Source organism: Octopus bimaculoides, chromosome 5 (genome assembly GCF_046866305.1).
Source record: "Octopus bimaculoides isolate indiv1 chromosome 5, ASM4686630v1, whole genome shotgun sequence".
Lineage (NCBI taxonomy): Eukaryota > Metazoa > Mollusca > Cephalopoda > Octopoda > Octopodidae > Octopus > Octopus bimaculoides.
Genome location: NC_142932.1, coordinates 62,936,870 through 62,953,966, shown reverse-complemented (window position 1 = coordinate 62,953,966; position 17,097 = coordinate 62,936,870). Strand labels below are relative to the sequence as shown.

Sequence of the window (17,097 nt, the reverse complement as noted above, 5' to 3'; positions counted from 1 at the left end):
AATTTGGAAATTATATTCTTTGCATAACGGCCATAACTCCCATGAAAATTCATATATTTTTGATGTTGATGAAATTTTAACCCGAACATAACAGATGAGCATTATTTAGAAAATGATGTCACACGTTATCGAGGCTACCATTCTTTCTGGATGTGCAAAAGGGGATGACGTCTTTATTCCAAGAATTCCTCTTACTCCATCAGGCGCAGACATTCCTTTTACATTCAGAAGACTACAATTCCCCCTTCGTGTGACTTTTGCCATGTCCATAAACAAATATCAGGGTCAAACACTGTCTGTAGCTGGTCTTCTCTTGGAAGAGCCCTGCTTCTCACATGGACAACTGTATGTTGGCTGCTCAAGAGTGGGCAGCAACAAAAAACCTATTTGTATATGCTCCACAAGGGAAAACAAGGGACATAGTTTACAATGAGGTGTTATAATCACAACAGCAAGAAAGTATGTACATGATCACCTTCTTTTACGAAACTTCATTGACTTTCATATATTTATATTGATACACATATATATATACGTGTGTTTGGGTGCGTGTGTGTATATACATCTCTATATATAAAGATGATGCGTAGTCTAGACGGCGTTTTTAGATTTCATTATTCTCTTTAACCCTGCTAGTATATATATATATATATATATATATATATATATATATATATATATATATATATACAATCTTTTTTGTGCATGGGACAAAAGATGGTACAGCAGCTGACCTGGCTACAATCTCAGAGACAAGACTATCCCCAATACACAAGACCATCACAGCAAATAGACCCAAGATGGGCACCAACACACACATCACATCGGTGCTCTTACTGAACATCAGATGACTGTTATCACTTAGTAACAGGACAAAAATCCCTTTCTTGAGACACCTTGTTGCTTGCAATCAAGCCTTATGCATAGCACTTACGGAAACACACCTAAAACCAGATATAGGAAATGCAGAAATACACATAACACAGTATGTTGTATTACGGACCGACAGAAAAGAAAGGAGTCATGGTGGAGTTGCTATGTACATCCGCGAAGACCTCACACCCCAGGTCCTTTTGTCACACTCAAATTCAGTATGTGACACATTAATTGTACATATAAGACAACTCAATGTAGTTACATGTGCTACATATCGCCCTCCAGATGCTCCAAATCATGTAGGCAAGTTTGAAGACTGCCTTACAAAAATAGAAGTTCTAGTCACATTAGAACAACACATAAGTGTACTTCTTATGGGAGACTTCAATCTGCCCAATGTCAGATGGCCCGAGGGCCTTTCTCTCCCAGGAATGATGCAATACAAACAAGGACAGGTGAATTCCCTCCTGAACCTTGCCAATACTTTGTACATGGAACAAATAGTACTCCAACCAACCAGGGCAGGTAACATACTGGATCTCTGCTTCACAAATAATATGGATCTCATCCATAATGTGAAAGTGACACCGACGCTACTCTCGGATCACAACATGGTAGAGCTGACCATATATGGACCAAAGGAAACCATGGACATGCAGCCTACAAAAAACTCTCAGAATCTTTCCAATTTGAACTTTCATAAGGCAAACTGGAAACAAATTGAGAAAGAGATCCTCAAACAAAACTGGCCTAAATGTCTCTCCTCAGCAGACATCGACATGAAGCTTAAACAATTCATGTTTGTAATGCAAGCCATATGCTACAAATGTGTCCCGGAGAGAAAGGCCACTGTACACAAGAACAAAATCCCCAGGGAGAGGAAAATTCTTATGAGACGGCGTACAAAAGTTTCAAATCACCTAAACAAACAAATTGAAAGCAGTGAAAAGTCCCGCCTGAAAATACAACTGCTGGAGATTGAAAAAAATCTGCAACTCTCCCACGTAAAAGAAAGAGCAGACAAAGAAGCCTGGGCTATAGACAATATAAAATCTAACCCCAGAGCTTTCTACAAGTTTGCCAAAGAAACAGCTTCAGTGCACTGCAGGATAGAGCCACTCCTTGAAAAAGATGGTGCACTAACAGGAAACCCAAGGAGGATAAGTGAAATACTAAATGAGCAATTCAAAGTGTTTTCACTCCACCCCTAGGGCACTTTCAAGTCAGCAATCCAACTGACTTTTTTACCACTGCAGATATAAAAACAGAGGCAATGATGATTGATTACATCGATATAAAGGAAGACGATGTAATAAGGGCTATAGATGAATTGAACCCAAACTCAGCTACTGGCCCTGATGGATTCCCAGCAATCCTTCTAAAGATATGTAAACGATTCCTAGCAAGACCACTGCAGTCCCTCTTTCAGAGCTTCTTTGCATCTGGCAAACTCCCAAGAAAACTGAAGGAGGGAAAAATATGCCCTATTCATAAAGGAGGTAGCAGAGCAGACATATATCTCTGACCTCGCACATCAGCAAGGTCATGGAACGAATAGTCAGAAGAAAACTAATCGCTTTCCTTGAAGAAAATGACTTGCTGCCTGACACCCAACATGGCCAGGAAGAAGCTGCCTGACTCAGCTCTTACAACACTATGACTGGGTGCTGAAACAGCTACTTAACCACTCAAATGTGGAAGTGATATATCTCGACTTTGCAAAGGCCTTTGATAAAGTCGATCATGGAATGATATGTCACAAACTGCGTGATCTCGGCATAGTTGGAAAATTGGGAGAATGGCTTCATGACTTTCTGAAGGATAGAAGTCAGATGGTAGTAGCCAATGGGGCCACCTCCAATGACACGGAAATAGTGAGCGGTGTTCCGCAAGGCACTGTTTTGGGACCACTACTGTTCATAATGGCCCTCTCAGACATGCCCTCAGCCACACAGAGAGCCACGGTCACAAGTTATGCAGATGATACAAAAGTCTCACAGGTAATACAGAACCCTGAAGACACTATGCACCTGCAATGTGAGCTGGATGAAATATACAAGTGGGCTGAAAAGAATAACATACAGTTTAATGCTGAAAAGTTTCAAGCCTTGTGCTATCAGCATGCAAAACTAAATGCAGTACCCATTAAATACACTGGACCTGGAGGGACTGCAATCCCAGAAGCAGAGACAGACTGAGACCTGGGCATTTACATGAGTACTAATGCATCCTTTCATGTTCATGTTGCTAAATTGTCAATGAAATGCAGGTGACTGACCGGATGGATTCTTAGGACTTTTAGAACAAGAGATCAGGAAACCATGATGGTGCTCTGGAAGACACTTGTTCTAAGCCACTTTGAATATTGCTCTCAGCTATGGTCACCAACCAGTGTCAAATTAATCTCAGAACTTGAGGCAATCCAACGAAGCTACACGAAAAAGATAGCCTCTATGCAGCATATAAGCTATTGGGAAAGACTGTAGACGAGAAAGATATGTTGAAACTAGAAAAAATGAAAATGAAAAAATGAAATGATATATACATATATATATATATACATATTATTTAAAAAATGGCAAAAAATCATATATTAATTAATATCGATTAATTACCAGGAAGCTAGCACATTTAAAGAATCAAAGAGATTCAGAAACAGTATCTGCAATCTCAGGGGATTAAAGTACATTTTTATATATGACGTTGACCACTAACGTGGACATTCAATGTGCTAGAAATAGATCACATCTTGTGTCTAAAAAGACCTAAATTGTTCTCAACATGAAATATAGCGTGATACCAAAACGTAAGCAGGCAAGACATTTAAAAAAAAACCGAAAAGGAACATTATTAAACAGGGACCGGTTTTGAATTTTAACAATCTTACCGACTGTCTATTTCTCATCAGCCTGATTTGTAATGGAACCATAATCATCAGAACCCCATACAAAGTTGCCCACCGCCATAGGTGCACGTGTATATGGTTCTGCTAATTACAGCTTAATGGTAAAATTCAAAAGTCTTCGTTTTGGCGCGCTAATTCCAGGAATATGTCTGCAGAGAATATTTACTGCGTCACATATATCCTCATGACATAGATAAAGAGGCAAAGCTGAAACAGGGTGAATGATTTATCTCCTCATACCGACAACACTCAAGAGACCAATACCCAAGGATCACCCAATTACGATTTTTTTCTTCTCAGATGTGCATGCACAAACAGTAAAATAGGATTTTCGGTATTTTCTCCTTGTAAAAAGATTTATGCTATTTAAAAAGAATTAACTTCAAAATATACGATTTTTTCCAACTCCAATTATGCTTCCCACACTGTTTCTGTTTAAAATTTTTCTAATGGAGAGACTGAGGTCATTGTTGAGTTTTATCCAGCGTTTTAAAGAAGAGGTATGGGCATAACTACAGATTTCTGCCACCCCACGACTTGGGATGATCATAACTTTCAGAGAAATGGATATTTTTTAATGAAATTTTCTACGAATATTTGTTATATCATGTAGATACCGAATATACAAAATTTGGGGAGAGAAGTGTTTTATGTGGGGAATTTCAGAAAATTCACCGGAGTCCACTTCAATTCATCTTAACTTTCAAGAAAATGGATATTTTTAATGAAATTCTCTACAAATATACCTCGAACTAAGTAGATCCCGAGCACATAGGAATTTTTGGGGAAAACAATTGGGGATTATTTTTGAGAACTATTCCCCACTCAGGGGTGTTTCGGAACAAGTCGTCCATATTTGTTTTCATTATCTGTTTTGTGCGTTTGTGCATCCGTAGATTTCTACACACACACACATTATTAAAAAAGTTCAAACGGGGAATTATTTCATTGAATATCATGTTTATTATAAAGATTATGTAACAAATTATACATTTCACTTCTATATTTAAATGTGCGTGTATAAATTCCTTATTTTTGCCTCTAGTGTCTTCTGCTTTTCTATTAGAAACGTTTATCTGGGAATTTACTTAAAGTGAAAAAAAAAAAATCATGCAACAGATAAGTCGTCCTAATAACATATTTTGGTGGGGGTAAAGGACATGAACTGCATGAACTACAGAAACCCACCTTTTTGACTGCGAAGATTCCGAATATGCAAAAAAAAAAATCGGCATTTCAAAATTCTAATTGCAATTTTACAAAATTTTTCAGGTGCAGGAGTAGCTGGCTGTGTGGTAAGTAGCTTGCTTACCAACCACATGGTTCCAGGTTCAGTCCCACTGCATGGCACCTTGGGCAAGTGTCTTCTACTATAGCCTCAGGCCGACCAAAGCCTTGTGAGTGGATTTGGTAGACGGAAACTGAAAGAAGCCCGTCGTATATATATATATGTGTGTGTGTGTGTGTGTGTTTGTGTGTCTGTGTTTGTCCCCCCAACATCACTTGACAACCGATAGAATAAGAACTAGGCTTACAAAGAATAAGTCCTGGGGTCAATTTGCTCGACTAAAGGCGATGCTCCAGCATGGCCACAGTCAATGACTGAAACAAGTAAAAGAGTAATTATAATCTCCGTAGTTTTCTACGTATTTTGCCAAAAAAATTTCAGGGTGATCCTTCGGTACTAGTTTCAAAAATGCCATTAGACCACATGTGTTTATTTACATCACATCGGCTTTTCCATAAAAATGTTGGAGGGAAAGAGCGCGATTTTTTTTGAAGTTGGCATGCTACTTTATTTCATAAATATTTGCCATAAAGGCATTACAAAGAGGGGACAAACAAGGACAGACAAACATAAAAGGGGTGAAGTAGCTGTATCGATTAAATATTTACAATTTTAAATATACAATAATAATTTCATTATATTTACAATGTTCGATTAAAGCATTGCTCATTACAGATGCAATTTGTAATGGCTTTCCTGAAGGATAGGCATCCGACCACCAGGGTAGACCCCTTGCCTTTTCTTTCCCTTGTTTTTTGGCTTCCACTTACCTGGTGCCAAACACTCCCAGCTTCCTCGCCCGTGACAGATACCTCTTCTCTAGCCTGATCTTACTACTGAGGTGGTAACAAAAAAAGTTAACGAACCCCTGGCCAGATACAAAGGTATCCGTCACTATGCCTCTTACACACGTCTTCCATACTGTTTCTTTCAGTATGGCTACTACGCAGGAAAAGCAAGCCTTCCTTTCCATGTTGAGGGAAGGAGGCGGCACAATCTCAATAATAGATTCTGCTGATAGCTGTTGATGACAACAGTTGTTCTGCGAAAACTATCAGTCTCGTTAATTCCGGACATTCCATGTTTGCGTGCAAAAGACGGTTTCCCTGATCTGCCCGCAGATCGGACATGTCGGCGATACGGCACTTCCATGCCTTGACAGTTTATCATGAACAGGTAACGCCGCACGGAAGCACTGCCAAGCCAGGGATTTCTGGTAATTGTCCAGATACCTCGGCCCGAAAGTTCTCCTGAACAGGTAGGTCAACTGGTTTTCATCGTAGCCCAGGGTCTCCCCCAAGGCGTCTTCAGACCTAAATCCCACTAACCCGCTATAAAAATCCACGGTGGAACTCCTGTTGCCGGCATTGCCCGCCCGAGAGAGTAGCTGAAGTGCCTGGTGGCACTCCAATTGCCAGTTCCCCAGCCTAAGTCTCTGCTTGATCCAGTTACCCACGTCCGTTAAGGACGTTAATTGCAGAAGGTAGAACCGGACGTGCGGTGACCACACCTGCTCTCCATCCAGGTAAAGCCAAAGGTGCCTCAACCGTAACGCGAATTTTCGCATCCTCAGCCAAGGCATCCCTAGCCCACCCTTTAGCGGTTTCTGGCAGCAGACAGAGCGCTTCACGAGTGGCTTTCCTCCCTTCCACAAAAAGCGGAAAAGCATTCTTTCCAACTTGTTCAACCACAAATCGGGGCAAGGCACCACGGTCAGACAGTAGGTGATAACCGATGCTATAAACATCTGCACCACCTCCACCTTTCCTAGCAAGGATAACGCCCGCCCAGACCAGGTCTGGGTTAGAGCAGTCACCGTGCTGGTCACCTCGCTCCAATTTTTCTCTATCTGGAGGACTGGCCCGAACCAGACTCCAAGCAGCTTAACAGGACCTTCCGTCCAACGCCCCACAACATTATGAGACGGCATCGGCTTGCCCCTCCAGGTGCCGAGTTGCAAACTGATCGACTTGTCCAGCCACTCCTCCGCCTAGCAGCAAACAACAAGCAAAAACAAAAAGTATCGGGAGTAGTATCGAAAGATCACCAATTTCTGAAATAAGTGAAAAAAATAGGGGTGAGGGGGAAATAAAAATTTTGAAATGCTGATTTAAAAATCTTTTTTCTTTTTTTTGCAGATTTGGAATCTCCGCAGTCGAAAAAGTGGGTTTCTATTGACAAAAAAAACCCCCGAAATGGGGTGCGGTCCATGTCTTTTACCTCCGCCACATATTTCTGTGTACCAGACATTTAGCTCTTATTTTTAGGATAATGAGTTTTCTGGTGAGGGTTTCATATGCCTTCATTGCCTGTTTGTGGCTTCAGTAGAGGGCACTATCATGCTATTAGCTGTCAGAAGTGAAAGTGCTCACTGCTAGTGAAGTATCTGTCTGTCTGCCTGCATGCCTGTTGCTGGCCTGTTGATTCTTTGGCTACTGACAGCTAATACCATGACTGGCCGGAGCGAGCTATATGTCTGTCTCTCTATCTATCTATCTATCTATTACTCGAAAGTTCGCGCGTCCGAGCTAGCTAGTCGTGAGTAGAAAACACACATTTAATATAAAAACATATTTCCTGAAATTGCAAATTATTTAAAATATAAAAATATAATTTTCAACAGAGAGAATTTATCAAAATAGAAAACAAATGAAGTTTGAAGTTTAAAAATAATAGGATCGACCACTCACGACTAGCTAGCTCGGACGCGCGAACTTTCGAGTAATAGATAGAGAGAGAGACAGGCAGACAGACATATAGCTCGCTCCGGCCAGTCATGGTATTAGCTGTCAGTAGCCAAAGAATCAACAGGCAGACAGACTGTTGTTCAGTGGCATCAGTACATGAGGGACATTACAAGTAATTATCTTTTGCGTAACCCCTACCAAATTGGTGGACTTGGGCACATCGTAGAAATAGATGAATCTATGATGTGCAAGCGCAAATACAACGGAGGATAGGATAGAGAGGATAAAAATGTGCACCAAAATAGGTTTTTAGTCTCTTTGTACCTGACCGTTCTGAAACTCTTCCAGGGACGACTATATATTCTGATTGTTGGAGTGCGTACAATGTGATTACTGAAATTGATGTGACACCAAAATACACCCTGGAAGAACGTAAAACGTTTTAAGAGCAAGATGGGGAAGATTCAACGAAAAAAATTATTTACTTTGTTTAAAACAAAAATATTTACTTGGTTTAAAAAAAAACCCTCATCCATGTTTTGCGTATACACGCACCGGGATCACTCTCCTTGAATAGTACCCGTCATTTCTAATCCACGTGCGTTTGTTTATGTTTCTGAACAAGATCATCGCATTCCGTAAAAATTTTTTTTTTTTTTTTTTTACTTATGTGGGGAATCAGGGGACTTAACTTTTGAAGTCGGCGTAAAGCGAAAGAGAGAGAGAGGAACTTGATGTGTGTGCGTGGTGTGTATGTGAAGTTTTGTTAGTGTGTGTGAAGAGACGAGAGCAATGGATGTGTGTTGATGGGGTTTGCCAGACAGAAAGTGTGTGTATGTGAAGGTGTTTTGCTGGTGTGTGTGACTGAGGAAATAACTGAATTTTTTTTTTTATTATTTACTTTTGTAGTGAGTGATTGAAAGAGAAAAAGAGGCGATCTTACGTTCCTCTCTCTCTCTTTCGCTTTACGCCGACTTCAAAAGATAAGTCCCCTGATTCCCCACATAAGTAAAAACGCATGTGGATTAGAAATGACGTAAAATGTACTCAAACCGAAAACAGCTGTACTATTCAAGAAGATCCTACAACTACCTAGCGTGAGTGCGCGTATGCAAATTAATAGATGCGCGCATGTATGGGGTTTTTTTCTAAACAAAGTAAATAATGTTTTGCTACTATTCAAGGAGTGGTCCCGGTGCGTGCACTAGCACACTCGCGCAAGCTAGTCGTGACTATACAGTGTGGGTACCCACACACGTGGCCTCGCTTGGTTCAGAGAGGAGGAGCTTAATTTAAATTACGAAAATTTTGCTGTTTGGCACAAACAGCAGAGTAGAAAAGAATAAAATATCTGGACATTTTTTTTTAATGCTTAACAATCAATATTCTTTTCTCTATTGGCTACCAAGTCAATATTTTCGCCATATTGTCTAATTTGAAAATTTTCAGTTTCCAAAGAATGATTTTCTAAACTGGAGAAAAATGAGTTACGACGGGATTTAAGCAAAAAATTCGAAAACTTCCAAGTGTTTTTTTTTATCGGAAAAATTATAAAAGAATAGTTTCTTTCTTTGTCGTATTAAGTCCAGTGTGAAAAACACAAATTCACGAAAATTTTCTGAAAATTCCAAAAAATAAAAAAGTTATGTCGTATCGGCGTGCTTTCTGCGGAGGTCGTGTAGGAGACAGACTTGTGCAGGGTGATGAATTCCTTCCCCAAAGACGCATTCCGCTTCTTACTGAAGGTGCCCGATGAAGAACCAGCGAGGTGCTTAAGTGAAGCACGAAGTCTGGTCGGGCGGTAAAATGTAAGAGGACGAGTGCCTCATATTGAAAGGACTTGTGGCCCATAAAAAGAAAAGTGTAAGAGGCAAGTGCCTCATTTCAAAGACATGATAAATTGAAATTGTAAAGTAAGAGGTTTATAGCCTCATATTGTAAATTTACGTATAAATTTATAAAAGAGCAATGATCTAGAGAAGCAGAGTTCGGTGGGCGGCTCCTGTCTTCTTCCATTAATACCATTTTAATCATCATTCATCTCATCTCATTAATGTGTTTGTCCAACCCGTAGCTACTTCTCTGTGTACTGCCTTGATGGCAAATTGAATGAAATAAAGCAGATTTCCGCCGAAACATTTTTCTCTAAGGTACTACAAACTGAGATCAACCCCGAAAGCACGTGTTGCAAAATGACACACGAGGATTTAAAGTACCCATATAACACCTCATAACATTTTTTTTTATTTTGGGGAATTTGTGAATTTGTGTTCAACATACAAGAATTCATACAGAAAATAAAAAAGTTGTGACGGGTGCATAAAGGACAAAACTTAAATAGTTCGGTGTTAATATATTGATTTTGAATTTTGGCACAAAGGCCAGCAAGTTCGGAGAAATGGTAAGTCGACCCCGGTACTTATTTTATCGACTCCAAAAGAATGAAAGGCAAAGTTGATCTCGGCGGAATTTGCTTTCGGAGCGTGGAAGCCAAACGCAATGCCCGCCATGCTTAACGATTCTGCCATATTATTAACAAAGTGTAATCAGCTTACCATAAGTTGCGGGAAAGACACTAGTATTCGGAAATCAAAATAAATTGGTGCTTCAATACCACTTTTCAGAGTAAAATTCCCGAACTTGACACATCCTATATCGAATAACTTCACAATAAGATCCATTGCACTGGACGAAGAAAATGACTACAAATAAGTTATTTCCCCCTGTTCAGGTTTGGAAGTTCTTTTTTCATTTTACTTGTTTCAGTTATTTGACTGCGATCAGGCCTAAAACCCTAGGCATAACTTCAGATTACCGCTTAGGTGCTTCAATAATAATATCTTCTTACGATACCACTTTTGGAAGTTCTTTTTTCATTTTACTTGTTTCAGTTATTTGACTGCGATCAGGCCTAAAACCCTAGGCATAACTTCAGATTACCGCTTAGGTGCTTCAATAATAATATCTTCTTACGATACCACTTTTGGAAGTTCTTTTTTCATTTTACTTGTTTCAGTCATTTGACTGCGGCCAGGCCTAAAATCCTGGGCATAACTACAGATTTGTGTCCCCCACCCCGATTTTACTTTTAACAAAATTTTCAACAAATTCCGCTGAGGTGCTGTAGATTCAGAGCATCTAATGATTTGGGTTAATATAAAGATCTTCACCCTGGAACAAAAAAAATAATAAACCAGCCTGCTGGGTTTTAACAAGTATGTAGAAAACGAATATGAAAAAAAAAAAATGTGCGCTGACGACCCTGGGGTGGGAGGGGACTTTCGGAAAATTCACAAGATCCAATTTTTCCGTCATAACTTCCGGTAAAATATATATATATATATATATTGATTTTTTTACGGAATCCCACGTTTTTGGTTATGGAGGATCCGATTCCGAAAAAATCCGAATAGGAAAAAAAAAAAAAAATTTTTAATCGCATTTGCAAAATTTCAATTACATCCCCACCCCTTCATTTTTCACTTTTTCCAGGATTTTTTTTTTTCTTTTTTTTTGCGAAATACGTAGAAAAATACGAACATTGCGATCCTGAAAAAAAAATTTGTAAAATTTCAATATATATACATATATATATATATATATATTAAATATATACTTTTATAAAACAAATTTTACAAAATATATAGTATCTGTTAACAGTCTTAGCCAAAAGCTCACAGTTGAGTTTTTGTATATATATATGTATACATGTCTCTTAAAGGATAGAGCTCAAAATCAATGCATTGAAGATACTTTATTGCAGCAACAATTATAATAACAGAAACAACCACAATAAGCCAAACCTATGCACATTTCAATAGGGTATCCCGGAAAAATAAACCACATCATAAGATGTCTCGTAAAATATTGTAACAAATTACAACATATTACAAATTTCTCGATACTCCATCTCATCAGGGTCGCATTATTGCCATCACCAATACTATTATTAGCAAAACACACACATCATCCAAGAGGGTGAAAGAATAATCGACGGCACGCAACCTACCATCGTTATTTTCTTACAGAATGTAAACAAACCAGTCAACCGAAATCGAGCGACGTACACCGCCCGGTTTACAGCGTAAAAATCCCTTGCCCAAAAATTTCATCCCCTATGTACATCAAGATTTCCTATCGGATCTTCCTATAACGATAGTGTATTAATTAATTCATTAATTATACCCGCCCACGCACACGCACCGCACACCACCACCCACATACCCACACCTACACCCACACACACATATACCTATACTTAGATACACACACCAATATATAGTTATATGTATTTTTTATGTATAACCATACACACAAACACATATATACACTCACATATGCATGCATATACATATACACACATACAGATACACATGCACCCACATAAACGCGCACAGATACACACACATTTACATATATACGCATACATACTCACATACACACATGCGTACATATGTACATACATACATATAGCTATACCTCCATATATACATCGATACATATGCACATACACACACACAAGCTTATATATGTTTACATGTTTACATGTACACACATACACATACGTCTCCATACACACATATATACATATATACACACATACACTCTCACGTGTCTCCACATGTATACCTACACCCATATACATATACACTCATATATTTGCGCCACAGACCTAATTCCAGTAAGATATATAGAGATGAATATACCTCTTCCTTAATTTCGAACTTGTGCCTATACACATTCCGGTAATTCCTATTTATAAAATGCATACGTATGTCTATACATATGTAGACATCTGTAAGCTTTAAACGTTATTTTATTAACTAGGTGACCCTTGGAAAAAAGTATGGAAAATAATTCCAAGTTACATAACGAACAAGTACTTTTACCCTTGTCGTACGGCATCGATTTGCCTACTAACAACCATTCAAGGGAGTAATCCTTTTTCTCATCTTTCAATTTCCAAACTAAATTACTAAGCGCCGTACTATATTGCTTACTCCTATCCCTAAAGGATGAGTAATGATTAGAAATTCGTTTCGAGACCTCAAGTGACGAAGCTTCGATATAACTCCAAATCTTCTTATCCGTTATAACATTACACCTATAGACAATGTTTTTAGTTTTAGCATTTGCACTAAGGAATCTTATTCTATTAGGGTTATCTTCAGATATTTCTATTAGTTTATTACCAAAGTTAGTGGTATTATCCATATCCTTTTGGTCTTGACTAACATCTCGACCATTGCCTGTATTATTATTATTATTATTACCCTCTGTGTTTATGTCAACAGAACTATGACTAGAGTTTGAGGATAAAAGTTTAAAGTTATGAGCGGCGATAATTTGGGTCAAATTCTTGGTGTTTGAAAATCCGAACCTCACCTTATGCTCGTTAATAACCTTATAGTAGAGCGAGTTAATTGGAAAATGTTTCCTAACTACATTCCTGAATAAACTAACTAAATTTGATTTTACTTGCCTCCCATAAGGGACGATGAACCATAGACTATCCTGTTTCCTAGAATAACAACCTACATTATTATCCCTAAAAACTTAAGCCTACTACTTTCAGCCCCTGGTACACTATCGTTGGATCTTGGCCTATGCTTTAACTTACTGAATGGGTTAACACTATTCTTATTATTATTCTTCTTATTATTATTGTTAGTTTTATAACTACCCTTATTGCTATTATTCACATTATCAATTTTATTAATATTATTATTATTAACATCTTCAATAGAGGAAGCAGAATCTGGTTTAATATAGTATACCTTATCATTATATCCTGCTTCCAGCAAAGCGGAGTTATAAAACTTTGCCTCATCTTCAAAAACCAGATTATTTGCAGACAGGTTGGACAATCTTAAAGATATACTATGGACCAAGTTATCTGTTATTGCTTTTGGATGATTACTAGATCTATTGATATACCTCAGGTTAGTTAAAGGTTTATGATATGGCCTATATGATTTATTATGCAGATCAAGCGTAACGTCTAAGAAATTAGCTACAGATATATTGTCCTCAAAAATAATATCCATTCCCATTCTGTGAAAAAATCTAACTAATCTATTTTTTATCCTTTGTACTTGCTGTTTTGAACTATTTCTGAGAAACAGCAGACAATCATCTCTATACAGACCCCCTCTGATATCTGGGAATTGATCAGCTAACTCATCAAGTATAAAGGAACAAACCACATCGGCAACCTGGGCCGAATCTGAGCTACCCATAGGTACATCAAACGCATCAGGTGTACCCTTTCTAATCCAAACTTTGTTATTAAACCTCATAAAAGATTTCCTGGCAGCTAGAACTACATTAATCTCTTCTCTAGAAAGCCCAGCTTTATTGTGCATAAACCACAATGCTTTATTAAGAACAGAAGGATTAATTGAGGGATAGAAATTAGCTATATCAAATTGTATAAATTTGACATTATCTTTATCACTAATAGAATTGAACCAATCTATTACTTGCTTAGAATTGGACCACAGTTGTAGCTTAAGTTTTCCAATTATTACAGGGATATACTTATCTAATATACTTTTGCTTAGTGTCCCTATATCCGACTTAGCCGGGCAAATAAGCCTTAATTTAGGATCAGTCCAAAAATTATTCTTGTGATCTTTCAATATGAACCTCGGAAATTAAGGAAGAGGTATATTCATCTCTATATATCTTACTGGAATTAGGTCTGTGGCGCAAATATATGAGTGTATATGTATATGGGTGTAGGTGTACATGTGGAGACACGTGAGAGTGTATGTGTGTATATATGTGTGTATGGAGACGTATGTGTATGTGTGTACATGTAAACATATATCAGCTTGTGTGTGTGTATGTGCATATGTATCGATGTATATATGGAGGTATAGCTATATGTATGTATGTACATATGTACGCATGTGTGTATGTGAGTATGTATGCGTATATATGTAAATGTGTGTGTGTATCTGTGCGCGTTTATGTGGGTGCATGTGTATCTGTATGTGTGTATATGTATATGCATGCATATGTGAGTGTATATATGTGTTTGTGTGTATATGTGTGTGTGGGTGTAGGTGTGGGTATGTGGGTGGTAGTGTGCGTGGGCGGGTATAATTAATGAATTAATTAATACACTATCGTTATAGGAAGATCCGATAGGAAATCTTGATGTGCATAGGGGATGAAATTTTTGGGCAAGGGATTTTTACGCTGTAAACCGGGCGGTGTACGTCGCTCGATTTCGGTTGACTGGTTTGTTTACATTCTGTAAGAAAATAACGATGGTAGGTTGCGTGCCGTCGATTATTCTTTCACCCTCTCGGATGATGTGTGTGTTTTGCTAATAATAGTATTGGTGATGGCAATAATGCGACCCTGATGAGATGGAGTATCGAGAAATTTGTAATATGTTGTAATTTGTTACAATATTTTACGAGACATCTTATGATGTGGTTTATTTTTCCTGGATACCCTATTGAAATGTGCATAGGTTTGGCTTATTGTGGTTGTTTCTGTTATTATAATTGTTGCTGCAATAAAGTATCTTCAATGCATTGATTTTGAGCTCTATCCTTTAAGAGACATGTATACATACATATATATATATATATATATATATTAAATTCAAATTACGACAAACGTAAATAAACAATCGAAGTTTGCTTTTAGAAGCGTTGAGATGATGTCTTTAGAAAGTTCAGAATAATGCTCATAATATAGCCTGAACAGGATAAACTACCCCTATTTTGCAGAGAAAAGTGTAGGTGGCTAGCTGTGGACTCGAACTCACATCATATATACAGATATAGGGCAGGGAATTGCCAATTAGTTTTTTGCTTTTCTCTTCTGTTTTTGTTCTGTGTGTGCCATAAATATCGCCATCCGTTAGAGAAAAAATTTGTAGTTTGGAATCAGTAGTTCTTTCACTGCTATTTCTAAATTTTCAGTATGTTGGTGAAGCAACTCATGCTGATCCCTATATATTTATGATTATATATATATATATATATATATATCATAAGATTTTTAAACTTTTAAATTTTCATATTCAAAAGAGACAGAGACTTCAAATTCGATATATCGATTTATTCACCACTCTATGTTAACATTTCTATGCCAAACTTATCCAGTGACTGGTCCATTGGATTTAGACGTTTGGCACTTCTTCAGGAGTGGTTACCTTTCGAACAAAACACGAAAAAACACATACATAACTATTATTAGGTCTTTAGGACATCGTTAGCTTTCGTGTTTGTTATTATAGGGGAGATAACTCCTTAATTTTCTATTTTTATTGCTCTCCTGTGGATTTCCACTAGATTAATTATTTTGTTTATTTCTCTTTACTATACTATATTACCCGTATACATATGCATACATACACATGCACACACATATACATATACACACATATATATATATATATATATATATACATACATATACACACATACATATACCCATACATATATACACACATACATACAAATACAACACACATACATATATACATACACATGCACACACACATATACACATACACATATATATATATACATACATACATATACATACACAGATATATATACACATATATATATATATATATATATATACATATATACATACATACATACATATATATACACACACACACACACACACTATCTTTTATGCACTCATCCATATATGCATAATTGCACACACATGAGACATCATGCTGTACTTCATCACATCTTGAGATCATTTATACCAACGAAATGTACCTCTTATGATATGCGTACATTTCAGAGCATTATTCTTTACTTTATTAATCAATTTATCCTTAGAGAAGAGTATGTGGTACAGTTCCACCGTACAGAGCGAACAATACTTTCTTCCTCTCTCATATGGCATTGATCTAGCTATTATAGACCATTCTAATGAATACTGTTTATTACTTTCCTTAAGACCCCAGATGTATTTGCTAAGACTAGTGCTAGCCATTTTCTTCCTATCTCTAAAGCATGAGAAATGGTTAGAAATTCTACGGCATACCTGTCCTGAAGTGCACCCCAAGTATGCCATGGTATCTGTTTGAGTCTTTACTTTGCATTGATATATTATATTTTTGACTTTCGCATTAGGTCCTTCAAATTTTATTCTCCTAGGGTTTACCTCTTTTACTGTGATTATGCTCTTACTCCTATTATTAATCAATGAACCTCCATTATTATTATTATTATTATTATTACTACTACTATCATTATCACCATTATTATCATTATTATTATTATTATTATTATTACCATCATTGTTATCATTCTCACTATTATTATTATTATTATTATTATTATTATTATTAT

General features: G+C 37.3%; 1 protein-coding gene across 2 annotated transcripts in view; it reads right to left on the bottom strand.

Moving 5' to 3' along the window:
* The window catches only part of LOC106884092 (uridine 5'-monophosphate synthase), a 161,131-nt gene extending 149,296 nt beyond the window's left edge, over positions 1–11,835 (bottom strand). The window contains exons 1-2 of one of the 2 annotated variants that reach the window (XM_089352341.1): positions 11,766–11,835; positions 10,312–11,305 (exon numbers count right to left, since the gene is read on the bottom strand). In XM_089352341.1, the coding sequence (XP_089208467.1) occupies positions 10,312–10,437 (126 nt within the window). In that variant the 5' untranslated portion in view covers positions 10,438–11,305; positions 11,766–11,835. Of the gene's footprint in view, positions 1–10,311; positions 11,306–11,765 lie in introns of those variants that run through there. The other variant, XM_089352342.1, reaches the window with a different exon arrangement.
* Positions 11,836–17,097: the final 5,262 nt, after the last annotated feature.